Source organism: Equus asinus, chromosome 26 (genome assembly GCF_041296235.1).
Source record: "Equus asinus isolate D_3611 breed Donkey chromosome 26, EquAss-T2T_v2, whole genome shotgun sequence".
Lineage (NCBI taxonomy): Eukaryota > Metazoa > Chordata > Mammalia > Perissodactyla > Equidae > Equus > Equus asinus.
In genome coordinates this window covers 24,196,646-24,223,703 of record NC_091815.1, presented here as the reverse complement: position 1 = coordinate 24,223,703, position 27,058 = coordinate 24,196,646, and the positions used below count along the sequence as shown (strand labels likewise).

Sequence of the window (27,058 nt, the reverse complement as noted above, 5' to 3'; positions counted from 1 at the left end):
GCAAGCGACTTGCACCGGGTGCAGAGCCTACATTTCTCTGGGCCTCAGTTTCCCAGGAGAGCGTCCCTGGGGTCGTGCCTATAAAGCATCGCGCACAGTGCACACCATGAGCGAGTGCCAGCGAGGCTTTACTCGTGGTGGGCGGCCTGGCATTCAGGGGACCGGCCCTGGGATGTCTGAGAGCAGTCACTTGAGGACCTTTGGACAATCTAGGGCAATGCAGGAACGGTGCGGGCCCAAGGGCAGAGGGCAGGGGACAAATAGCTGGTGGCCTCGGCCTCGCTGGCCCTGAACCTCGGGTTAATCCAGTTGTGTGTCATACAGGCGGGGGAGGCGGGTTTCCAAAGCAGGGGGCACAGGTTGTCGCGGCCGCAGAGAAGTAAGCGGGGTAGCGAGGCTCAGCGTGGGAGCAGGCCGGGTTTCCGAGGCTCTGGGGACACGATGTAAGTTAGAGAGGATCCCCGCGGGAGGAACTCTGATCCAGTGTTTCAAACCAGGCCCAGCGTCACAGTCTCAGCTAAGCCACGTAAGAGCAGGGGACAGATGGTGGGGAGGTGTTGCGAATGGCGGAGGCGGCTGGAGGCGGGAGGCCGGGGTGAGAAAGAAACCCGGGTCTGGGGGTCCTGGGGGAACCGGGGGCGTCCCCAGAGGAGGCGGCGGGCTGGGCGCCGGGGACCCAGGTGTCAGATCGCGGGGCGCCGGGGCCGCAGGTCCCCACGTGGGGACCGCGCAGGCTCCCCGAGGGGCGGGCCCCCAGACCCGGGAGCGCGGGGCTGGCTCTGGTCCCCGCCCGCCTCGTGGCAGCTGGGCCCGGCCCGGCGCCCGCCGCGCTCCCGGGTCCCGCCCGCCGGCACAGCCGCCCGAGGAGGGCGGGCCGCATCCAGAGCCGCCGCGGCCGCCAGCACCCCCGGGGGAGGACCGCCCGCCCCGGGGCTCCCTGGGGGGCCGATCCGGGGAGCCCCCGCCCGCCTCCCGGAGCAGCGGGGGGAAGGGGATCTTTGCCTGCCGCCGCCTCCGAGCGGGCCACCAGGTGAGCGCCGGCACAGGTCGGGACCCGCGTCCGGTCCCCACTCGCCGCTGGGGGTCCCAGGAAGGATTTCCGCCCCCAGACCCTACCCGGAGGGGCGGGTCCCGGGCGTCCTGTGCCCCTGCGCCCTTTCCTGGGCCTCCGGTCCTGGGCTCCCGGGCCAGAGTGAGCCCCAGATCCTGCGGGGAGGGCTTTGCTTTGCAAACCTGTCCCGCTCCGCCCGCTGCGAGGCCACCATTAAGTCCGTCCCTCCAAACGCAGCGACCGACACGTGTCCGCTGCAGCCGGCGAAGGGCCGGGCCGTTCGCCAGCAGCTGTGCCCATTGTCCCTGCCGGCCGCCGCCCCTTCGCAGACCCTGCCCATCCGCGGTCTCCCGGCGCCGGCGCCGTTGCTTGATTTAGCAACTGGGCACAGGGTGTTTTGAGCTCCTCCCAATTTAAATTTGGTTCTTCTAAGTCAACTTTTGCAGTGTCCAGGAATATTTCTGAACGCTGGGTATCTTGTTCCTTCAACTTTAGACAGCATCTGTTCACTCCCGCTTTGGGAAGATCGCACTATTGCAAACACACTTTTAGAATAAATAATAACAGCTTTTTAAAAACGTCCCGGGAACGCACAAGAACAAAGGACAAATAGGAAAGACAAAGCTTTACAGGAAAAATAACGGATCCTTTAAACCGCAGCCGCCAGCCCCACGGCCAATGAAAACGTTTGGAAATTAAGTTACTTTTCAGAAATGGTAAAAAGTAACTTGTGGTCTGTGGCGCATCGTTTTAAATCTTTTCTGCTTTTGATTCCTCTGGTAGTTACTTCCACATCTTTAAAGCAGATTCTTGGATGGTTATCTCTTGGTTTATCAGCTTTTACACATTTAATCTCTTGCTAAAAATAGATGGCGACAGCTTTCCTAATGATCACAGCATTCCTGTCAGTTTCCCTGTTGGCTGTTTATTTAAATACTGATTTTTATTGTTTAACCCAATCAGGTTATACACGTGGCTCACAAATCAAATAGAAATGAGAGTGCCTTATTTTTTTTCTATGATAAAAGTATTATAATCTAAGAAAATGGAAAAGGCAGGGCAGTGTTTTAGATTAAATTGGGGAACCGTGACCACCCACAGCAGTGTGCAAGCCCCCGAGCTTGTCAGGAACAAACAGCTGCAGAAGACTTTTCTGGGACAATGAGGAAAATTGTTCACGGGCTGGGTATGAGAGGGCAGAATGGACTTCTCTTGGTGGTAAGTGGTTGTGAAGACCTAAAAAGTGCTCTGATTCTTTCTTAGGAGATGCAAGTTGAAGTTTTTTTTTTGGTGAGGAAGATTGGCCCTGAGCTAACATCTGTTGCCAGTCTCCCTCTTTTGGGACTTGAGGAAGATTGTTGCTGAGCTAACATCTGTGCCCATCTTCCTTGACTTTATATGTGGGATGCCACCACAGCATGGCATAGGTCCACGCCTGGGATGCGAATGTGTGAACTCTGGGCTCTGAATTGGAGCATGTGACGTTAATCACTACGCCACTGGGCCAGCCCCATGTCGAAATATTTAAGAATTCATGAAAATAGAGAGAAAGCAAATATGGCAAAATGTGGAACATACAGAGATGTTCGTTTTACTATTCTTTCAACTTTATGATGAAATTTTTTATTTTTTGAGGAAGATTAGCCCTGAGCTAACATCTGCTGCCAATCCTCCTCTTTTTGCTGAGGAAGACTGGCCCTGAGCTAACATCCATGCCCATCTTCCTCTACTTTATATGTGGGACGCCTACCACAGCATGGCTTGCCAAGCGGTGCCATGTCCGCACCTGGGATCTGAACTGGTGAACCCCAGGCCACCGACGCAGAACATGCGCAGTTAACCAATACGCCACTGGGTGGCCCTATGATGAAATTTTTATGGGGAAAATAAAGTCAGACAATTGAGAAACTAGCAAAGAGATGAAGATGTGCACAGTGGCACAGACGCTGGCATCTTCCACACCGAGGTTCAAATCCCAGCTCTGCCACTGACTTGGCTGGTGACCTTGGGTTCGTCACTGCCCTCCTCCAAGCCTCAGTTTCCCCAGCTGAAAAACAGCGCCTGCCTCATGGGGTTGTCTGTGGGGCTCCTGTGGGGTTTTGTGAAGCATCCCCACGTACCTAGAGCTGAGTCAGTTCTCAGTTAACAGCAGCCGTTAGTATTTTGTGAAGGATGTTTCTTAACCAGGACAGACTCCTCCCCTGGGAATAACCGCTGTTAACGCCATGACCCTGTTGGGTCCTTCCCTCTCTTTTTTGTAGAGATAGATTTTGAACTTAGCATTTTCTTCTTAAAATTCAGCACGTGGCCCTGACTTCGCCGTCAGTGTGGTTTTCTGCCGTGTTTCGTCCCTTACTTTCTGACCTCTTCTCCCCTCAGCCCACGTTCCTCTGGTTGTGGGTTCAGTGGCCGCGTGACTCCGCCGTGTGGAGATGCAGACAGACTCCAGTCCCTTCGCCCACCTTCACTGTTAATCACAGTCACAACAACCAACATTTGTTGAGGGCCAGGCTTGACCTTTTAATTTTCCCACCTCCATGAGAGGCGGGAGTTATTAGAAATCCTCAGTGTCTTATCCAAAACTTTTGAGGCCAAATGCGTTTGGGAATCCAGACTATGAATGAATATTAGGCAAGTCCTATGGAATGCATCCTGTACGTTACATGAGACCCCCGGCGAGGCTGGGGAGCATCGTGCGCTCCGAAGTACTGATATTTCTTCAGTGAAATGCCTGTTCATTCCCAGGGGAATAAACAAAACCTCATGCCAGTCAAGTCAGCTCTGACACCACCTGGGTCTGAGAAAGACTTTCAGTTTTCAGAGCTTGTGGGCTTGGGGATTATGGTGAGGGGATGTGGACCCGACATATCCCATTTTCAGAGGAGAAATCTCATACTCAGAAGGAAAGCCTTTTTGCCCAGTCATGAAAAAGTTAAAGTTGGGACTTCAGGCTGTCACCAGTAATTCCCCAAACCAGTGTCCCTTGCTAGCCCTGTGATGCCCTCTCGCCCAGAAATGTCACCGCTGCCTCCTGGGAGCGAGAGGATGCACGGAAAGAATTTCCCAGAGTGCCCCACAAAGAAAGCACTCGACAAATGTGAATTATTTCTTGCACTAAGATGCAATTAGACAATTGCGTTCTTTGACTTAAATAAGCATGGTGTTCATTGATGGCATCATTTATTTTTAATTGTGAAATATACCATCCATACAGAAAAGTACATAAAACATATGTACCGTTAACAAATAATTATAAATTTACCCATGTAACTGGCACCCAGGTCAACAGCGAGAATATCGCCAGCTCCCAGATGCTTCCCTGTGTGCTCCTTCTGGTTGAAGCTCTCTCCTTTCCTCTAGGAGCCACCGTCCTCACTTTCATGCTATTCACTTCTCTGCTCTGCTTTTCTTCATGTGGTTTTTTTTTTTTTTTTAAGATTTTATTTTTTTTCCTTTTTCTCCCCAAAGCCCCCCAGTACATAGTTGTATATTCTTCGTTGTGGGTCCTTCTAGTTGTGGCATGTGGGACGCTGCCTCAGCGTGGCTTGATGAGCAGTGTCATGTCCGCGCCCAGGATTCGAACCAACGAAACACTGGGCCGCCTGCAGCGGAGCGCGCGAACTTAACCACTCGGCCACGGGGCCAGCCCCCTTCATGTGGTTTTAGTACCTATGCGCGCATCCGTAAACAATATTGATTAGTTTAGCCCGTGTGCGAACTTGCTAAGAATAGAACCATTGGTGTGAGTAATTTATCATCCAAACCAGGAAATTTTGGAAGCAATAGAAGTCACTATTAATAATTACCCTAACTACCTCGGGACCACAGGTGTAGCCAGGCTTGTCCCAGGCTGTCTGGTTGTCCTGGAACCACACTTCGGGTGACTTCTGTCCAGCATCTTTCACTCAAAATTATGCTTTTGAGGTTCATTCAGTCTGCAGTGGGTACTTATAGTTAACTCCTTTTTATTGCTACATAGTATTCCATTCTGTGACTACCTTTATTTACACATCCTACAGTGGATGGGCATCTGGGTCATTTTCAGGCTGAAGCTGTGAGGAACAATGCTCTCAGGAATATTCTAGTATGAGTTTCCTGGCTCTAGGGTCGAATTGCTGGGTCCTGGAGGAGGCACATTTTCAACTTCAGCAAAAAATGCCAACTAGTTTCTAAAGTGGTTATACCCACTTATCCTGCCACCAGGAGTGTATGTGAGTTCTCACTAATAGCATTTTTTTCCTTTTTCTTTTTTTTTTTTTTTTTGAGAGGAAGATCGACCCTGAGCTAATATCTGTCGCCGGTCTTCCTCTATTTTATACGTGGGACGCCACCACAGCGTGGCTTGATGAGTGGTGTGTAGATCCACACCTGGGATCCAAACCTGCAAATCCTGGGCCGCTGAAGCGGAGCACACGAACTTAACCACTATGCCACCAGGCTGGTCCCTCATTGATAGCATTTTAGGTAAATTATGGTGACATTGCACTGGTTGATTGGTTTATTATTTTTTTTTTTAAAAAAGCATATCTTTATTACACATGATATTCATTACATTTAAATTAGAATATACCAAACAGCCAAGGTAACTTCGCCTCCCCCGTCTCTCACACTGTGGCCTAGAGGGCAGTTGGGTAACTGAGAGGGTGATGTCAATGAAATGACAGAGATATAGATAGAAATCCAGAATCACCTACTACTGTCTGCTATGAAAGATGGTATTTGGCCAACTGTGTATTCCTCTGCTTTACTGCCCCAGCGTTTTTTAATAATTGTACTGTTTGGGTATTTTTTTTTAACATTTTTTATTTTTCCTTTTTCTACCCAAAGCCCCCACCCCAAGTACATAGTTGTGTATTTTTTTTTAGTTGTGGGTCCTTCTAGTTGTGGCACGTGGGCCGCCACCTCAGCGTGGCTTGATGAGTGGTGCCATGTCCGCGCCCAGGACCCAAACTGGTGAAACCCTGGGCCGCCGAAGCGAAACGCACAAACCCATCCACTTGGCCACGGGGCTGGCCCCCTGGGGATTATTTCTTATTAGCCTTTCTAAGTTTAAATTTCATGCATCACTTCTATTTTTTCTTCTGGCAACTTTTGATTCCCGTGCTAAGAGGTGGGTGAGCTGAGCATCCTGGACCCCCTCCCCCACCTTTCATTTCCCATCCTTTGTCAGTCATCCGTGTATTTTCCCACTGTCAAGTCTGTTCTGTTGCCATAAGTAACATGCTTCAGTCTTGCCTGCTTTAACTGTAAAGTTTGAAGGGGTTTTTGACAGCAATCAACGTGTAATTGACATACCATGAAATTCAGCCCTATTCTGAGATTTTGGGGAATTTACAGAGTTCTGTGGCCATCACCACAGTTTAGAGCATTTCCATCACCTCCAAAAATATCTCTTGTGCCTATTTGTGCTCACTCCCTCTTCCCATGCCCAGCCCAGGCAACTACTCATCTTTCTGTATCTTTAGATATGTCTTTTCTGGACATTCCATATAAATACATCCTACAATAGGAGCTCTTTTGTGTCTGGCTTCTTTCACTTAGCATTCTGTTTTGGGGTTCACTCACGATGTAACATGTACAGTACTTCATTCCTCTTATTGCTGAGCAGTATCCCCTCGTATGGACAGACCACATTTTGTTGCTCTGTTCACCGGATGGCCGCTGAAGATCCATTGATGGACATTAGGATTTTTTCCAAATATATAATGCTGCTATGAAGATTCGCAATCAAGTCTTTATGTGGACATATGTTTTCATTTCTCTTGGGTAGATAATCCAGTACTAGAATTGCTGGATTTTGTGGCAAGTTTAAGTTGTTTTTTTTTTAAATGTTCAACTTTTAAAGAAACTGCCTGTTTTCCAAAGTGGCTGTTTTTCACATTCCCACCAGCAATGAGAAGTTTCTAGTTTCTCTGCATCCTCTCCGATCCTTTGAACAATAGCCATTCTAGTGGGCATGAAGTGGCGTCTCATCATGATTTTAATTTGTACTTCCTTAATGACTAACGATGTCGAGCATCTTTTCTTGTGCTTATCAGTCATTTGCATATATTTTTTAGTGAAATCTCTATTCAAATCCTTTGTCCAATTTTTAAAATTGGTTTGTCTTATTATTGATTTTAAGTGTTCGTTATATATTCTGGATACCAGTCCTTTATCAGATGTATGATTTGAAAATATTTTCTGCCAATCTATAGCTTGTCTTTTCATTTTCTTAATGATGCCTTTTGAAGTGCAAAAGTTCCAAACTTTGATGCGTAATTAATCCATTCTTTTCATTTATGAATCATACTTTTGGTGTTATATATAAGAAATCTTTGCCTAACCCAGGATCACAAGATTTTTCTCTTGTTTTCTTCTAAAAATTTTACAGGTTTAACTCTTACTTTTAGGTCTATGATTCATTTGAAGTTGCTATTTGTGTATGGTGTGAGGTAAAGGCCTAAATTCATCTTTTTTGCATGTAGATTTCCCAGCACCATTTGTTAAAAAGACAGTCTTCATGCTAGGAGATCAGATCTTTAAACGTTCTCATCACAAAAAAGAAATTATAATTATGTGACGTGATAGATGTGTTGAAAAACAAAATTCAACTGAGTAAATTTGAAAATCTAATTGGTTTTATGAAATGATTCATGAATCAGACAGTATCTCTTCTGGCAAGCAGAGAGATACTCTGGGGAGTTAAACAAAATGGAAGGTTTTGGGGCCCGGCCCGGTGGCGCAGCAGTTAAGTTCCCAGATTCCGCTTGGGCAGCTGGGGGTTCACTGGTTAGGATCCCTGGTGTGGACATGGCACTGCTTCGCAAGCCATGCTGTGGGAGGTGTCCCACATATAAAGTAGAGGAAGATGGGCACGGATGTTAGTTCAGGGCCAGTCTTCCTCAGCAGAAAGAGGAGGATTGGCAGCAGATGTTAGCTCAGGACTAATCTTCCTCAAAAAAAAATGAAATGTCTTTAAGAAAAGTTCATTGGAGGAAAGTAAGAGTTCAGAGTGACAGTGGCTTCTCATTGGTTGAGCGGCGGCATTTTCCATTGGCTGGGCTTGTTGCTGGGCAAGGAGAAAATCTTCCTTCCTCCTGCCAGGGTAGTCAGATGGAGACAACTTCCTGTTGGAGATGCAAGGTACGTCTCTTCCTGTGTAGGGAAACTGACCATGAGCGGTAGGATGTGAGAGCTCCCTCCGTAGGCCTCCATACTCCAACGTTAGTTGAGGTTTCCTTTATTAATTTTCACAGCGGTGTTAGCTAATGCTACAATTGTCGTCACATGACAGTATATAAGTATCAAAACGCATTGTACACCTTACATTTATACAATGTTATGTGTCAGTTATGCCTCAAAAAAAAAAAAAGGCAATCTTTTCCCCATGAAAACCAATAAACAGGCTTCTCTAAGGAGAATGCCCCTAGCCCCCAGGTCACATGGATTCCTTTCTCTTGCACTTTGTCAAATGGACACAACATGGATCCAGTTTAGTGTCTATCATATTCAGACCACAACTTTCTTAAGCAGCTTTTTGTTTTTCCTGCAGTTTCTCATCGCTTTCATTTTTCCCTTTTGAGAGAAGCATTTTCCTGTTTCTAACTCGTCTGATCTATTTCTTAGATTTTTCTTTTCTTCTTGAAGACATTCTTCTTTTTATAGTATCCTATTCTCGTCTCGTTTTCAATATCTTCTCAAATCTAAGTGGACCCAGGACCAGCTACATAATTTGCTGGGCCCAAGGCAATGTGAAAATGTGGGCTCCTTGCTCAAAAATGATTCCGAATTTCAAGTTGGCAACAACAGAGCGTTAAAACAAGCATGGGGCCCTCCTAAGTGTGGGGCCAGGTGTGAATGCACGAGTCACATGTTCATGAAGCCTGAAGCTGGCCCTGAGTGTGCTAATTAGGTTTTGTTCTTTTCCTTTGGCATCTGAATCGTCTGTTTCCTCTGGGGTCACTTTGCTCTGGTTCTGCCTGAGGAGCTTCTCCTTCTCTTTCAGGTTCCCAGTTTCCTTCAAGTATCTGCTGATCCTTTTTGTCCAGTCACATTTTCAAACAAACGAGGGGCTGGGGGACTCTTTTAAGTAACTGGGATGAGGTTTGGGGCTGTTACAAATATAGTCCTTCTTTCCCACTGGCCTTTGTCGAGTTGAAGGGCCGACTGAGCCCTCTGTCTGGTGATAGCACGGAGGAAGCCAGTCTCTGCTGGGACCTGGATGCTGGAATGGGGAGGGCTACACCCAGAAACGCCGGCAGCCTGGCACTTCCCAGACGCTTCGTGCAGTTTGTTTAGGGAACAATCATCCATTCTTGTCTTGTGTTTCTGGTGTGAGAGCGTTGGGCAGCCTGAGATCTGTGTGGCAAAGCGTGAAAGAGGAAGGAGATGAGCAGGGAGCCAATAGGCACGGTTTTTTCAAAGATGGACTAACCTCTGCCCTCACTCTGCCCTCTCAGTCCTGACCTGCACGCCTACGCCAGCCTGGGACCCTCTGGCTCCAGAGCCTCTGGGGTCCTTGAGGCTCCATGGCTCCCACTGTGAGTTCTGTCCCAGCCCCTGCACTTCTGTCTGCTTTCTGTATTTCAGAAACAGATCAACATGGCTTTTTCATTGATGATCTCCCTGCTGTTGACTTTGCTGTTCAACTTCTTTGCCGTACGTAGAGAGAATGCCCGTTGAGAGCAAGATCAGACTGCCCAGATTCCAATCCCCACTCCACTTCTGACTGCTGTGTGACCTTACGTGAGTCATTTCTCCTCTCTGGGCCTCAGTTTCCTCATGGTGTGAAGATCAAGTGGGAAAACACAGAAGTCACAAAATGGCCACCCCAAGTCGGTTCCTGGGTCTGTAGATCTGTCTCATCTGGCCTGTACTTGCTTTACTATTTATTATTATTATTACTATTAACACATTGCTAACATTTGAAAATTGGGTGATTTCGCATAAAAACTGAGATTTCCAGGTTCTTTTGAAAAACTGGAAGATATGGCCAAACTGGGCCCCCCACCCACCCAGTTGGCAGTCAGTCAGCCAGAGTGAGTGCTGGCACAGCCTTCAGGCTGAGCTGTGCTCTGGTTTGCCAGGGTCCCCACTACTCCCTGGTTCTCCCACCAGTTAGCCTCCTTTGGGGTACTGCCTGTCTCCTGTAGACATTTGAACTTGGAATTCCTGGGATAGTGGTTTGAGAGCATCTAGCACAGGACCATGCACATATGAGCTGTTACTATTATGAGGCCAGCCAAAGGCAGCCATGTAAGTGAGGTCTCAGATCCAGCCCTTGCTCTGACCACCAGGCAGTGCTGGCCCAGGGGTGCATTCACCCAGAATGGCTGCCTTTAAAAAAAATCTACCCAAAGGCTCATACAGGCTAGTACGGCCCTGATTATCAATAGCTCAGTCTGCCTTCTCGAAGGAGAAGCCACACCGAATCTTATTTATTTATTTATTTATTGGTGAGGAAGATTGGCCCTGAGCTAACAGCTATGCCTGTCTTCCTCTATTTGGTATGTGGATGCCACCACAGCATGGCTTGATGAGCAGTGTGTAGGTCCAGGCCTGGGATCTGAACCTGCAAACTCCGGGACACTGAAGTGGAGCACACGAACTTAACAACTATGCCACCAGTCTGGCCCCACATCAAATCTTTGGACATGCAAACCACTTTAAAGAGCAAAAAATTTTAACCTTGTCTCATTGACGATTTTTATGTAACCAATTGTTGCAGATTAGAAGCAACCCCAGCACTACAATTCAAGAGCAAAAAGTTAAAATTAATAAGGGAGAATGTCAGATACAGCGGAATCCCCCAGAGGCCTGAAAAGGAAGCCATCCTGTCTAAAACGAAAAAGCTTGACCACAGCAGGTGCTGGCAACTGCAGCTCGCCTACACTGTTGATGGGAATGCAAAGGGCACGATAAGGCTGAAAAACCGCTGGGTGTTTTCTTGTTACGTGAAATGCGCTTGGTAATATACACTTACCATATGATCCAAGAGTCCCGCTCCCAGGCATTTAGCCACGAGAAATGAAAACATACGTCCACTTAAACACGTGTACAGGAATGTTCATAGCGGCTTTATTCTTAGTAACCCCAAACTGGAAACAACCCAAGTGTCCACCATGGTGAGCGGATAAACAGATTGTGGATTTCCTGTTCAATGGAATACTATGCAGCAATAAAAAGGAATGAACTCCTGATCGACACCTGCAACAATGTATATGAATCACGCAAAGGTTATCCTGAAGGAAGGAAGACACAGGGAGCACACACTATATGTATCAGTCAGCATCCAGCCAGGACACTGAGCCACACAGTAGTTTGAAGGGAGAATGTTTAATATACAGAATTATTCATTATAGCAGAGGATTCGTGTAAGAGCAATTAGCTACTAAGAAATTAGGAGAATGCTAAAGAACATAGAAATAGCAGCTATAAGGAGCAGCCATGACTCCTAAGATCCAAGATAGAGAGCTCTAGAAAGATGACAGCCCCCAGAGACTCTGAGCTCCTTGCAGAATGCTTGGCCGAGGCTCACTAGACGGCAGGGGAGTCCCTGGGGAGGCTGCACCGGTGGGACTTGCTGGATATCCACCCTCTGGAAACTGCCAGAAGTCCGTCCTCTAGGATGCTGGGGAAAGCAATTCACAAGGACGTGCCTCACTAGGGGCGCCCTGCTAGGAAGCCACGGATGGCGGCGTGGGGGGCCAGGGCATGCCGCTGGCTGCCAGACCCTGGAGAGGCGTGCCCGCTGCCCGAGCTGCCCCAGAAGCTGCCCGCCTTCCAGGGAGCAGGTCTGGAAGCTGGAGGCAAAGCCTGTCCCACCGGCAGCGACTCTCTGGCTCCTTCTACTGGAAAAACGTATCATGTCAGCGGGCGAAGGAAAAAGATTTAAAGGGCCAAACTCGTATTTCGCCGCTTGGAGCTGGAAGGCAGTAAACTGATAACTGGCACGCTGTATGGCTCCATTGATACAAAATCTGAAAAAGAAAACTCGAACTTATTGTGGCGGAAAGCAGATTAGTGGCTGCCTTGGGGTGGAGGTGGGGGTTGTCTGGGAGGGGGTAAACGGAAATGTTCCCTGTCTTGGCTGTGGTGATGGTTACGTGGTTGTGTAGAGTTGTTTAAAATTGTACACTTGAAATATGTGAATTTTATTGGATGTGAATTATACATCAATAAAGGTAATTTTTTGGCAGGCCAGCCCTGGTGGTCTACTGGTTAAATTCGGCAGGCTCCGCTTTGGCAGCCTGGGTTCGGTTCCCCGGGCACAGACCCACACCACTATCAGCAGGCATGCTAAGGTGGTGGTTCACATACAAAATAGAGGACGATTGGCAACAGATGTTAGCTCAGGGCCAATCTTCCTCAGCAAAAAAATAAATAAATAAAGGTAGTTTTTTTTAAACGTACCCAATCTTGGAAACAGGGCTCACGTGCAATTATAAATGCAAAGAAATGCACACGTGCACACACAGCAGAACGGCAGCCTGAATCCCACCACCGAGATCCCCCAGCTTACCCTGGTGACTGTCTCTCTATGGGGTGGTGTCGGGATAGTTTCTGGCACTGGCTCGGTGGCCTGCTCTCTTACTCTCCCTGAGGGGTTCAAGGTCAACGTGGGTGCTGTGGGCAGTGGCTGAGTTTACGGGGGTGATGAGGTACGCATGCGCCCACTCCTCTCTCCTTTTCCCCCCTCCCCAAGGTGAATCCACAGAGGGCCTCCCATCCTTTCAGATGATCCACTTACCCTGAGAGCAAAATCCTACCCCTTGTTTTATTACCATTGGGTCTTGTTGCTTGAGTCCTGGGCATGGCTTAGGGACATTTGTCCTTCACTGCTCACAGCGACCCTTTGAGGCAGAGCAAGAGTTATCCCCAAATTACAGGCAAGAAAACCAAGGCTCAGAGGTCAGCAGGACACCTAAGAGATGGCCTGCCCAGGATTCGAACCCAGATCATCGCCTCCATAGTGGGAGCTCCAGCCACCACCTATCCTGCTGGGGGGCATTTGGGTCTCTTCTCCCCCCATGATTGTCTTATGACAGTGTCCAAGCATACAGAAAAGTTGAAGTAATTATACAGTGAATATTCGCTGACTCCTAAGGAGGGGAGATGCTAACATTACCCGTGTATTTAGGCTGATACTGAAATATTACTATTCATAGTAACAGTTCAGTCAGTCTTCCAAATTCATAAAATAAAATAAAAAGTTGGTAAAATGACATTTCAAGGACAAAACTGTCTAAATATCACAGCCAGTAAAAACATACATTTATAAATGCATAAGGGTTACGCGTAAGTCATTATAATCTGTTATTAGCTGATAAAATTGATTAAAATAATTTCAAAATCAATTGAAATAAAACTGCTAAAATAATAAAGGTAAAATTAACAAAAATTAAGGAATAAAATTAATAAAGTAAAAATGACTGTATAAAATGAACACAGTTTAGTGAATCAGGAGCCTTGAAAATGAAATTATATTATTTGACGTTTTGAGTGTAGATTCTGGGAAAAGGATGCTCAGCTGGAGAGACCACGTGGAGACAGAGGAATGCCTCAGGAGCCCCCAGCTCTCTCTCTCTCTCTTTTTTTTTTGGTGAGGAAGATTGGCCCTGAGCTAACATCTGTACCCACTTCCTCTATCTTGTATGTGAGTCACCACCATAGCATGGCTGATGAGCTATGTAAGTCTGTGTCTAGGATCTGAACCCATGAACCCAGGCTGCCGAAGCAGAGCATGCTGGACTTAACCACTACGCCATGGGGCTGTCCCATGGCAGTATTTTTGTGCAAAATTTTCCAGTCACTATAAAAAGGTCTCTAGGGGCCAACCCCGTGGCTGAGTGGTTAAGTTCGCACGCTCCGCTTCGGCGGCCAAGGGTTTCGCCGGTTCAGATCCTGAGCGCGGACATGGCACTGATCGTCAGGTCATGCTGAGGCAGCGCCCCACATGCCACAACTAGAAGGACCCACAACGAGGAATATACAACTATGTACTGGGGGGATTTGGGGAGAAAAAGCAAAAAACAAAAGGTCTCTAGCCCGACACAATTCGAGGAACTGCTGAGGAGAGAGAGAACCAACTCTCCGTAGTTTCCATGGGTTCCTTCATTTATAGCAGTCCTAGCTTTTGTTTGATAACTTTGGGGAGAGCTTTTGGTTATCTTTTTGTTCCTTACCATCTCTGTTTTTATTGTTGTTTTTAGGAAACCTTTTCTAAAAAGCGCTCAAACTGTACAGTCTGATGAATTTTTACAAATGAATGCACATATATAGCCAGCCCTCAGATTGAGAAACAGAAAAAAACACGTTTTCTAAATGAGTATACCTCTGCCCGGTGTGAAATTGTAGTGCTGCCTGAAATTGTCTTGGCAGAGAATGTTTTGTTGGTGTTCAGGACATAGATTCATCATGAAACGAATCATTGAGTCATTGATCACAAGCTAAGGGTACAAAAGATTCCAGATTTTTAAATAAAATCAAATAAAGATATCACACCACTAAAAATACCAGTAGTCAGAATAGCTAAAACGTGGAAGCACCCTGTGTCCATCTGCAGATGAGTGGACAAGCGAAATGTGAGCTCTCCATACAATGGAATATTATTCAGCCCTAAACAAGAAGGAGCTTCTGACACATGCTCCAACATGGATGGACCTCAAGGGACATGATGAGAAATGAAATAGGCTAGTCACAAAAAGATGAATACTGTATGATTCCTCATCTCAGGACTCAGAGTAGTCAAAATCTTAGAGACAGAAAGTAGTGTGGTGGTTCCTGGAGGGAGGAGGGAAGGAGTGATGGGGAATTATTGTTTTATTTATTTATTTTTTTTTTGAGAAAGATTAGCCGTGAGCTAACTGCTGCCAATCCTCCTTTTTTTGCTGAGGAAGACTGGCCCTGAGCTAACATCCATGCCCATCTTCCTCTACTTTATATCTGGGACGCCCACCACAGCATGGCTTGACAAGCGGTGCCATGTTGTCACTCGGGATCCAAACTGGCGAACCCTGGGCCACCAAGTAGCAGAACGTGCGCACACTTAACCACTGCGCCACTGAGCCGGCCCCGGGCATTATTGTTTTACAAGAGGAGAAGAGTTCTGGAGATGGATGGTGGCGATGGTGGCATGACATTATGAATATATTTAATACCATGCTGTTAAAAACAAACAGAAAAGCATGCTCTTCCTGCATTACATTTACTAGGCTCGGTGGAGATAATTATTTTTTGCCCCAAATCACACAGATAGGAAATAGGCAGAATCAGGATTTGAACCCAGATCGGTCTGCATCGGGCACCCGTTCTTTCTTCTTGGGGCTCTTTTTTTTTTTTTTTACTTTTTTTTAAAACTATTTCTTTTTTTTTTATTGAGTTATTGATAGGTTACAATCTTGTGAAATTTCAGTTGTACATTAATGTTTGTCAGTCATGTTGCAGGTGCACCACTTCACCCTTTGTGCCCACCCCCCACCCCACCTTTCCCCTGGTATCCACTAAACTGTTCTTAGTCCATAATTTTAAATTCCTCATATGAGTGGAGTCATACACAAATTGTCCTTCTCTCGCTGGCTTATTTCACTTAACATAATTCTCTCAAGATCCATCCATGTTATTGCAAATGGAATGATTTTGTTCTGTTTTGCAGCTGAGTAGTATTCCATTGTATATATGTACCACATCTTCTTTATCCATTCGTCTGTTGCTGGACACTTAGGTTGCTTCCACGTCTTGGCTATTGTAAACAGTGCTGCAATAAACAGTGGGGTGCATAGGACTTTTGGGATTGCTGACTTCAAGTTCTTTGGATAGATACCTTGGGGCTCTTTGACATCCGGGGCAGGATAGCTCTTTGAAGTGGTACCCATGCCATGAAATGCAGGTCTCTGAGCATCGTCACATGTAGCTGCACAATAGACCGCTCAAAACGCAGTGACTTATGGGGCTGGCCCCGTGGCCGAGTGGTTAAGTTCGCGCGCTCCGCTGCAGGCGGCCCAGTGTTTCGTCAGTTCGAATCCTGGGCGCGGACATGGCACTGCTCATTAGACCACGCTGAGGCAGTGTCCCACATGCCACAACTAGAAGAACCCACAACGAAGAATACACAACTATGTATTCTATGTAAACCGGGGGGCTTTGGGGAGAAAAAGGAAAAAATAAAAATCTTAAAAAAAAAAACAAAAAAAACCGCAGTGACTTAAAACAATGCCCATTCTTTTCTCGTTATTTTTTATGGCTCTGGGGATATTGACCCGGCTCAGCTAAGCGGTTCTTAGGGGCTCTCGGGCAGGTGCCCTCAGACAGCGACACACGGCGGCTGGGTCGTCTGAAGGCTGATTCAGTCCCATGTTAGCACCTGGGATGTGGACACTCAGACATCTGGGGCTCCCCAGGCATCGCCCTCTGTCCCCACGCGGGCTTTCCAGAATGATGACTTCAGGGCAGCCAGCCTGAAGCGAGGGTCCAGGCAGCGGGATGCTGCACCAGCTTGCAGCGGCGGCTGGCGAGAGCGGACTGTGGGCAACTCTCCAGCCCCACAGGGCAGGGTCTTCACCGTGAGAACTCGCCATCAGCCCCAGTGGGTGTACTTACACCAAGGAAATCAGCAAATGCTACAAACCCAGACTCTTGTCCTTTTTCCCCAGACAGCCAGTTGCTGAACACTGAGCAGCACACCCCTGGACTCAGGGCTCCCAAGGTGCGCATCCTGACAGCATCTCCTCTGTGACGACCCAGCCTCGGAAACCCCTTAGCAATGTCACTTCTGCGCTGTTCTGAAAGTTGAAGCAGTCGCAGAGGCCTGCCCATGTCCAGGGGAGGGGTGTGGACTCACTTCTTTTTTTTTTTAAAGATTGGCACCTGAGGTACCAACTGTTGCAATCTTCTTTTTTGGTTTCTTTCTGCTTTTTATCCCCAAAGCCCCCCAGTACATAGTTGTATATTTTTAGTTGTGGGTCCTTCTAGTTGTGGCATGTGGGATGCCGCCTCAACGTGGCTCGATGAGTGGTGCCGTGTCCGCGCCCAGGATCCGAACCAGCGAAACCCTGGGCCGCCATAGCGGAATGCGTGAACTTAACCACTCGGCCACCGGGCCGGCCCCTGGACTCACTTCTTAATGGAGAGGGGTCCAGCCCTGGAAGAGCGTGTCAGGTAGGGTACGTTGTATAGCCATTTGGGAAGACATGCTCTGCCATAGTATCATGGGTCCCTGGAAACAATACCAGTAGCATCCCCCAGTCACTGTGACAACCAGTAAAAACCTCCCCCCTAAACATGCACATGCTCCTGAATGCCCCGGCAGCAGGGCCCACATGAGCCAGCCAGCAGTCGGCACTCAGCCGTGTGGACCTGGCAGCTATGAGGTGCCTTGGGGCCCTCAGTAGAGCATCCTAAACAAGCGTTTTCTATCCCCAGGGCTCAGGAGGTACGTCGCTTGAAGGTCCTTGCTCCTCAGTGAAGTCTGGCTGCCCTCCTTGTGTGAGGGGCCCCCCCAGCTCCAGAGGTCCCCCATCTCCGCATTCCCAAAGAGGGCCCACCCGCTACACTCTGGTGAGTGTCCCGTCCATGCCAGGCAACTGGTGCACTTGCTTGTAAATTGCTGCTAATTATTAACGCAACTAACAACTGCGGGGGCAAAGCACACTCTAGTCTCTAAAGCCGGTCTCCACGATGTCGGTCACTCAGTCGTCGGGGCCAAGGGGTGTCGGGCTGTGAGCCATGTCCACAGACCGCTTGCCCGAAAGAGCCTGATTTCTTAACAAGACCTTCATCGATTTGTTTAAAAATAACAACAGCTGACAGGAACCGGGCACCCACTGGCTTTAGACAACATGACAAGCGTTAGCTGGCTGAAGGCTGTTAACCCGGGCCCACCTCCAAGGATGGTTTTGGCCATCACACTGAGAGGATGGGATTCAGGGAGATGGTCCAGCTTAAACGCTCAGCTCAGCGGCCAAATGAGGGCTCCAGAAATGTTGCCAGATGAAATATAGCTAAATGGTGGCTTGTCATTTTTTTATGATGTGTAATCATAAGAGCAACTAATAATTTAGTGTTTAAGATTAATATCATTTTTATTTGTGAGACACTGGCAGTTTTTTTTAAGTGCTTTACAAATATTAACTCATTTCATCCTCACAATAACCCTAGGAATTAACCACTGTTAACATCCTCATTTTCAGAAGGGGAAACTGAGGCACAAAGAGATTAGTGACTTGCCCTTGGTCACATTACTAGGAAGAGGCCTAGCTGGGACTTGAACCCGGGCCGGCTGGATCCAGGTGTCGGACTTTCAGGACGAGGCTGTTCTGCCCCAAACAGGGAAATCAATGAATTTTGCACTAGATCTTGGGCTGATCGCTGAGTTCTTGTTAAATAAAGGGATTTCGCCTCACTGTGCCTCGCATCCTCACCTGCGCAGTGGGCTTCTGGTGTGACGATTCATTCGTTCATTTAACATCTCTTTATCGCACAATTATTCTATGTCAGGCTCCACTGTGGACACTGTGGTTTGCAGTATGTGAAAGAAACAACAGTTCTGCCCTCGTGGTGGTTACAATGTGGGCTGGTCGTGAGGCCCAGAAGTTGTAAATCAGGTGGCCAGGGAAGGTCTCGTGGAGAGGCTGACATTCGAGCAAAGACTTGAAGGAAGCACGGAGGCGGGCAAAGAAATCCTCTGGATCCAGGTGGAGGAAACAGCCTGTGCAAAGGCCCTGAGGTGTGGAGGCCGCTGTGGCTGGGGCAGAGTGAGTGAGGGGGAGATGAGGGCAGGGAGGCGATGGGGGCAGATTGTGAGGGGTCTTGTGGGCCACGGTGAAGACTTGGCCTTTCCCCTGAATGACATGGAGCCAGACGAGGGCTCTGGGCAGGGAGGGCCAGGACCTGACTTGGGTGTTTACTCCTGATCTGATGTGAAATGGTTATCTACAGAGAGGAAGAGCGAGGGCCTAAGAAAAATGTAAACCTGATGGCTGGGCAGCATTAGGGGCACACTCGAGGGTCAAGTTCATAAACTCGAAGGGAGACCAGCCAGTGAAGCTGTGCGTTGTCCTTCAGCAGCTTTAAACTGCGTGGGAGAGGCACATGGTAGACGGGGGGCTGGATTTAACCAGGGTCTTGTGTAGGAGGAAGCCAGAGGAGGTGATGTGGTATGCAAAGAAACCAAGGAAGTTAAGCTGCATAAGGAAGAAATGAGGATGTGAGGGGATGAGGGGCCTGAAAAGGAGGGAGAGACACAGGGTGGCAGACCCCAGTGGGCTGGAAGGACAGTGGGGGTCTAGGGCATTGCGGGGAGAGAGCTGGAAAGAGAGGAGGAGACGGGTGGAGAGATGCCTGAGATTGAGGCTCTGAAGATGCTGTCGTTATTGAGACAAGGTCTAGGTGTGACCATGGGAGGGGGGGACAGAGAGGAGAGCAGGTCAGGAAAGGGTGAGAGGGGGCAGGAGACAGAAGGAAGGATCATCTACCTGGATGTGAAATGACTAAGAATGTCGACAGTGAGCCTGGAGAAGTGAAAAGTAGTGATCTGGGTCAGCGGATGATGCCCCCCGTGGGGTAGTCAACGATCTGCTCTGATGATGAGATTCATAGCTGGGGAGCTCGGGGAGGATGGAGGGAGAAGGGTCTGGAAGCAGCACCAAGGAGCAGGGAGATTTCCCCACTTGGAAGGGCCACAGGACAGCTGGGTTCTGATTAGAGCAAGAAGGTGACAAGAATGTCCTAGTCAAGAGATTGAGGAAATAGATTTTGCTGAAGACAGGTCATGAATTCCAAAGGCCTGAGGAGCTGGGACAGGTTGGGGGCTGAGGTGACAATGGTTTCCTCCCCGCTGGGTTTTTCTCGGGGGTCTTCAGTATGCTTATGGTCATCTATAAAGTGCTTAGCCTGACACGAGTGCGCCGGCCAGGGATGGGAGCCATGGTTAGCAGTCCCGGTGGGGGTCTTGGTCAGGCCAGGGGGTTGTTGCTCCAGGGGGAAAGTTGGGGAGAAGCCGATCGATCGCCCTCCGGAGCCAGGTGGCCGGAACTAGGTGCCTGGTTTTCGCGGCCGCTGTCAGTCCCGGGTGGCCCACGTACCTGGTGGGGTCACAGTCCAGCCGCAGCGGGCTTGCGTCCAGGGAGGAGCGGTGGAGGGAGGCCAGATGACCCTGACCCGCCCACCCCTCTCGCCCTGCAGGCCTCCGGCGGCCGGCGATGGGCGCGCGGCCCTCGCGGCGGCGGCTGCCCGCGGACCCGCCGCTAGCCTTGGACGCGCTGCCCCCGGAGCTGCTCGTGCAGGTGCTGAGCCACGTGCCGCCGCGCGCGTTAGTGCTGCGCTGCCGCCCGGTGTGCCGCGCGTGGCGCGACGTGGTGGACGGGCCCACCGTGTGGCTGCTGCAGCTGGCCCGCGACCGCAGCGCCGAGGGCCGCGCCCTGTACGCGGCGGCCCAGCGCTGCCCGCCCCACGGCGAGGACGAGGAGGAGTTCCCGCTCTGCGCCCTGGCGCGCTACTGCCTGCGCGCGCCCCTCGGCCGCAACCTCATCTTCAACTCCTGCGGAGAGCGTGGGTACCGGGGGCGGGGCCTGGGAGGGGGCGGGGCCAGGGCCGGGAGCCGGGGGGCGTGGTCCAGGAAAGATGCTCCTGGGAAAGTGGGTGGGCGAGGCCCCTCAGGGGCTGGGGAAGAGACGGACTGGGTGGGAGGAGCCGGGGGCTGTGGGCAGTGGAGGGAGACCAAATGGATGGGCGAGACCCAGCGGGCGGAGCCAGGGGGCGGGGCCGCGGCTGGAATGGCCCCGTGCTGGGACAGTGGGTTTCGGTGGGCGTGGCTAAAGAGGGAGGAGCCAAGGGGAAGGCTAGGGAGAAGCCGATTGGGTGCTGGAGGGGGCGGAGCTTGCATGGAAATATGCGATGTATTGAGAGGCCTTGGGGACGGGAACTGAGGAGTGGGCGGGGCCAAGGGAGGAGCCGGGGGTGCCGTGGTGGGAGAGGATGGGGTCTGGGTAGAAGGAGCCGCGGGCGGGCCGGGATTGAAACCCAGTAAATTGAGAGGCTGAAGAGAGGTGGAACAGGGGATGGGACCGAGTGGGGCCGAGGGGTAGCTGAGAGGATGGGCAGGGCTGGGTGACGGGGTGGTGGGGTGGGACCAGGAATGCAGGCTGCTGGGAGAAGCTGATGGGCGGGGCTAATTGGGTGGTGGCGGGCTCTGCGGGCTAGCTGGCGGGCGAATCCCTTGTGTTCAACCCTATTGTATCCCACAGAGGGCTTTAGAGGCTGGGAGGTGGAGCACGGCGGGAACGGCTGGGCCGTGGAAAAGAACCTCACACGGGTGCCGGGGGCGCCTTCCCAGACCTGTTTCGTGACTTCTTTCGAGTGAGTGGCCCTTGATCCCTGGGGCAAGGGCTCCGAGGAGGGAGGGGGACCCAACCCCATCATCCTCCTCACCCTCACCCACCTTCATCCTCTCCTTCCCTCACTCATTTATTCAGGCAGTCAATCAACGAATATTTGTTGGGGACCTGCTAGGTACCAGGCACTGTTTTATATGCCAGAGACACAAGGAAAATGCGGCAACATCAGGAACCTGCTCTTTTTTCATCTACATTTTAATTGTAGGGTGGGGGAAGACATTACACACATAACCAGTAAAATAACAGCAAAAACAACAGGACTTGGGGCTGGCCCTGTGGCCGAGTGGTTAAGTTCGCGTACTCCACTGCAGGCGGCCCAGTGTTTCGTTGGTTCGAATCCTGGGCGCGGACATGGCAGTGCTCATCAAACCATGCTGAGGCGGCGTCCCACATGCCACAACTAGAAGGACCCACAACGAAGAATATACAACTATGTACTGGGGGGCTTTGGGGAGAAAAAGGAAAAAAAATGAAATCTTAAAAAAAAAAAAAAACAGGACTTACTCTATGCCAGATGCTTTGCATAGAGCTCTTAATCCTGGCAACAACCCTGTGAGGTAGAGACTGTTATTATCTGCACTTTATAGTAAGAAACTGAGGCACAGAGGCTAACCAACGTCTAGTAAATGGTGGAGCTGAGATTTGAACCCAGGGAATCTGGGTTCTGGCTCCAGAGCTGCTGATTGTGATAAATGCTATGAAGCCATCAGAACCGTTTGATTTATTGATTCTCTCTACCCTCATACCCCACAACCATTTTCCTTGTCTCTCCCCCCATAGTCAACCATTCTCTTGTGGCATTATCCAGCTTTCTAGTAGTTGCCAGTATATTAGGGGTGAAGTGATATCTCATCGCTGTTTTAATTTGCATGTTTCGATTTCCTAATAATCAAGCATCTCTTCATATGCTTGTTAGCTTTTTGGATTCCCTCTTTTGTAAAGTGCCTGTTCATATTTCCTATTAGGGTTGATGTTTTATTCTTGTTGATATACAGGAATTCCTTGTAGAGTCTACCTGTCAGTCCCGCGTCCATCCTGAACACTGTGGAAATCTCCCACTCTCCATCTGGATTAACTGTGTCCGTGGTGTTCTTTGTTGTTATTTTCATATGATCAAATTCACCTCTCTCTTTTTTCGCTCTAGAATTTGTTTTTGAAATTTTGTTTAAAAAACCCTTCCCCACGCTTATAGCCTAACAAAATTCTCTTATACCTTCTTCTAGTAACCTCATAGTTTTACCTTTCACATTTAGATCTTTAATCCACCTTTGAATGTGGTGTTAGGAAAGGTCCAGTTTTCCCCCCTCCACAGATTGAGCCAGTTTTCGCCACAGCATCGTCTAAAGAATCCATCCATTCGCCCATGGACTGGCGGTGCCGCCTCTATCATTTGTCAAGTTCCTCTGCATACCTAGGTCTGTCCCTGAGCACTGGGTTCCGTTCCACTGGCCAGTTTATCACTTCTTCTGCCAGTACTGCACTATTTCTATTACTATGGCACATTCAAACTGGGGGGAGGACAGTGTTCAAAGGTGTAGGCAGACCACAGGCGGTACTGCAGGAGCCCGGGCTAGTAACATTGGGGAAGCTCATCGCCACCCCTAGACCCGACACGGGGAAGTTACTGAAATGTGAGACAGAGAAGGCTCTGAGGAGAGGCCACGTCGGAGCTGTGCCCTTTCCCTGAGGCACACAGCAGTCCACAGTGATCCCTTGGGAGGGAGCCGGGAGGGTAAATACCCTGATTTTACTCTCTTCTCTCCCTTCCATCTTCTGCTGGAGCTTCCCACTGCTGACCCAACAGGAAGGGAGGAGAAGGGAGACCATCTCTGCAGGCACTACAGCCCCACAGCCGGGCCCCCACACTCTCAGAAGGCCCAGAATGCCCCGTTCAATGTGGGCCTCCATTGGTACCCATGTCCCGGTCCCCACAAATATCAGGGGTAGGCTTGCATAGCGGTCAGCCTCCTGGAGCCCAGAGCAGCTGGGAGAATGGTGGAGGGGATCGCAGAGGCCAACAGGGTTGCCCAGCCCATCATCCATCTTAGCTGGTAGAGCAAACCCTGAGGGGCTGCCGAAGATAGGGTTGGGGGGAGGGAGTTCTTGGAGGAGGTGATTTCTAGGCTGTGACTGTCTGCCCCTGCTCCCCCATGGTCTCCACTTCGCAGATGGTGCTTCAAGAGACAGCTTGTGGACTTGGTCATGGAGGGGGTGTGGCAGGAGCTGCTGGACAGCGCCCAGATCGAGATCTGTGTGGCCGACTGGTGAGTGAAGATTGGCGACCTGCCCCCAGCACCCACTGTGGTGCTGGCAGCGGTTCTGCGGGAGGCGCTCGTTTCCCGCCGCCATCAACCCCATGGGCTGGCCCATTACTCTGCCCCTTCATATTGAGGCTTCGAGAGGGGAAGCGATGCTCTCAGAGGTGCAGAGCCAGGGAGGGGCGGAGCCTTGGGGAGCCCAGACCCCTCACTCTGCACTCGTCGCCCCACCCCCTCTTCCCAGCAGTCCCCAGGTCGCTGACATGGGAGCCGTTGACTGGCATCGCTTGGTCTGAAACAGACAAGCCTCTCTCACCCACTCCACCCCCATAGTCGGCAACTTAGACTGACCCTGAGGGCTTGTGGACACCCACGGCCTCAGAAGGGAAGGGATCCCCGTGTCCTGAGAACTGAGCGGCAGAATTGGGATGGGGGCGCTGGCCGGCTTCAGAGTCTGCGGGCCAAGCACAAGCCCCCTCCTCTCCAGAGCACCCCGCTGCTCCCCAAAGCATTCGGGCTCTTCCTTCAAGCTCCTGCTGCCCCGCCGAAAATCCAGGTTCTTCCCTGGGACTCTGGCTCCTCCCCACAGCGTCCAGATTCCTATGCCCAGGCTCCTCCTCCAGATTCCCCAGCCAGACCTCCCCATCTGCGCCGTCGGGGGATGCGACCCTCGTCCAGGCGCAGGGAGGCCCAGCCCTCAGCCTCCCTCCCCACCCTAGAGACGGGGGAGTGTGGTGGGGGGCGTCCAGGCTCACCGTCCCCCCGCCCCCCGGCAGGTGGGGCGCCCGAGAGAACTGCGGCTGCGTCTACCGGCTGCGGGTCCGCCTCCTGGACGTGTACGAGAACGAAGTGGTCAAGTTCTCGGCCTCGCCCAACCCTGTCCTTCAGTGGACGGAGCCAGGCTGCCGGCAGGTGGGTCCAGAGCGCCTTCCAGACTGCCCCCGACCCGCCCAGGGGTGCACCCCACCTCTCACTCTGCTCAGGGGCGGCCCTCAGCTCTCATCCAGAACCGCCAACCATCTCTGAGCCCTTACCACAGCCCAGGCGCTGTGCATCAACTCATTTCATTAGCACACCAGCCTCTTTGATCTGCATACATTTATTGAGCACCTACCGTGTACTGGGCACTGCTGTACGTGCTGGGAATGCAGCGGGGAACCCAAGTCCTCACACTGTGCCCCTTCTAGAGTTGAGGAAACTGAGGCACAGGCCTGGCCCAGAGTGGCACAGAAGCGTGCAGGGCCTGACCCAAGCCCAGGCTGGCTCCCGAGCATTAGCCATCACGATCACTGCACCCCAGTTATCGAAACAACCCTTCAGTGGTCTCATTTCCACTCCTCATCTCCTCCCTGACCCCCCACCATGCAGACACAGCATCCAGAAAGATCCCCTTGAAAAGGGAGTCAGGTCACACGTCTCCCCTGGTTGTGACCCTCCATGGCTCCATCTCAGAGTCCCACCAGGCACTGGTGGAAAGGAGGCGAGTCTGGACCCACCCTGCCACACGGAGGGACCCGGGAAACCTGCTAGGTGTGGGAGGCCGGGCCAAGGGCCAGAGTGTAGGACGGCGTTTATGTGAAACGTCCAGGACAGGCAGAGCCAGGCAGGGAGTGGCTGCCAGGGGCCGACAGGGAGGGAGGAGTGAGGGATGGTGGCTAACGGATTCAGCGTTTTTCCCTGGGGTGATGGAAATGTTCCAGAATTAGACAGTGGTGATAGTTGCATAACGCTGTGCATAGACTAAAAACCTCTAAATTGTACTGTTTAAAATGGTGCATTTCATGTTAGGTGAGTTTTATCTCAATAAAAAAGTTGCAAAAGATGGAAAAGCCAGACGCCGAAGTCCTTCCCTGGCCCACAAGAACCCCCAGGATCTGCCCGTTAGCTCCCTGACCTCATCTCTTACTTCTCCCCGTGCTCTGCTCCCAGCAGGCTGCCACCTCAGGGTCTTTGCACTGACTGTTCCTGTCCGGAACACTCTCCTCCAGATTCCCCCATGGCTCTTTCCTCTCCTTCAGGTCTCTGCTCAAATGTCACCTCACTTTACGACCCCGCCCTCCTGCCGAATTCCCTCTGTCCCTTTCCATCCGTCTCCAGTGCCTGGTCCCCCACGAGATGGTCAGTTTCACCAGGGCGGGCTCTTTCGCTGCCTTCTTCACCGCCGTCTCCCCAGCACCAGGACAGGCCTGGCACCCGTTCCGGGGGGGAGTATCTGCAAGCCGGTGGAGGAGCACAGACCTGACCCTCTTGCTCTCCTCCCCTTGCAGGTCTCCCATGTCTTCACCAACTTCGGCAAGGGCATCCGCTACGTGTCCTTTGAGCAGTACGGGAGGGACACGCGTTCCTGGGTGGGACACTACGGCGCCCTGGTGACCCACTCCAGCGTGCGGGTCAGGATCCGCCTGTCCTAGCGCACCGGCCTGCGTGCCTTGCGGGAAGCACTGCCCTCCGCCAGACACCGTCTTCCACCCAGGGTGGCTGGCAGCCGGGAGCCCGAGGACATCCGTGGACAGCGGGCTCCCACGTGGCCTCCAGGGAACACCACTTGCTGCTGCTTCAGCACGGGGCCCACACATTGTACGCAAAGCCAGGGATGCAGCCAGGCTGCTCACGGCTCCCCCGGTGGGGGGCGGAGGGTACCTCGGAGGCGGTTCCTTTGCCTGCAAACTGTTTACCCACGTGGGGCTGTCAGTGGGTAGACGGAGCCAAATCAAAGGCCAAACCAGGATTTCTAATGGGGGAGGAAGCTGCCGACAATCTGGGCCAGTGGCTCCTGTCGGCGTGTTTTTGGGGTAAGCTGATGGCTGGCAGGGAGCAGAGGTGAATCTGTCAGTCTGCCCTTAAGGGGACCACCAGGGACATCAAAGGATCCCTTTCTGTTGTTTCCAGGAGTCTCGGATTCAGCTGTGGGGCCCCTGCAACCTCCACCAGCACTGCCCATCAGCATACCCTGTTAGGCCAGGCTGGAGCTGTTCCCTTCAGAATTCCTGAGGCCGAGGACCCCAACCCCTGCCCCGCCTCAGGGCAGCACACTCCGCTGCTCCACACCCCGTCCTCCAGGAGCAGGGCGTGCCCAGAGGGGAGCTCCCGCTCCCTACCCCGCTCAGCTCAGCCAGCAAACTAGCTCAATAAAACTGGTGCTCGGTGTGAAGTGAGGGGGGATTTTTGTCTGTCATTGGTGTTCTTTCTAGCCCAGCTCTGATCCTGCAAGGCCTGGTGGGAAGATCCCACTAGTGAGAACTTCAGGAGGTGTGTGAAGTGGCATGCAGCAAATGGAGGCGGCTTTGAGAACCCAGAGAGGCCACAAGGACGCACGGGACAGCTCCCATGCGGCTCCCAGCTGTTCTCCCAATGGCTCTTACCCAGGCACCCTTATC

General features: G+C 51.1%; 1 protein-coding gene across 6 annotated transcripts; it reads left to right on the top strand.

The window, feature by feature from the left end:
* Nucleotides 1-386: 386 nt before the first annotated feature.
* Nucleotides 387-26,836, top strand: FBXO17 (F-box protein 17). Of its 6 annotated transcripts, XR_011498479.1 has the most exons (7): nt 543-1,030; nt 20,213-20,578; nt 21,274-21,385; nt 23,592-23,687; nt 24,458-24,593; nt 25,949-26,258; nt 26,571-26,836. XR_011498479.1 is itself a non-coding variant. In XM_070498793.1 (6 exons), the coding sequence occupies exons 2-6, from the start codon at nt 20,230-20,232 to the stop codon at nt 26,090-26,092; spliced, it is 837 nt and encodes a 278-aa protein (XP_070354894.1). In that variant the 5' UTR covers nt 387-526; nt 20,213-20,229; the 3' UTR covers nt 26,093-26,836. The 6 variants fall into 6 exon arrangements, 5 of the variants coding, with proteins under 5 accessions (XP_070354894.1, XP_070354891.1, XP_044616312.1 ...); XM_070498793.1 differs by lacking the exon at nt 543-1,030 and adding an exon at nt 387-526 and having other exon boundaries at nt 25,949-26,836; XM_070498790.1 differs by having other exon boundaries at nt 25,949-26,836.
* Nucleotides 26,837-27,058: the final 222 nt, after the last annotated feature.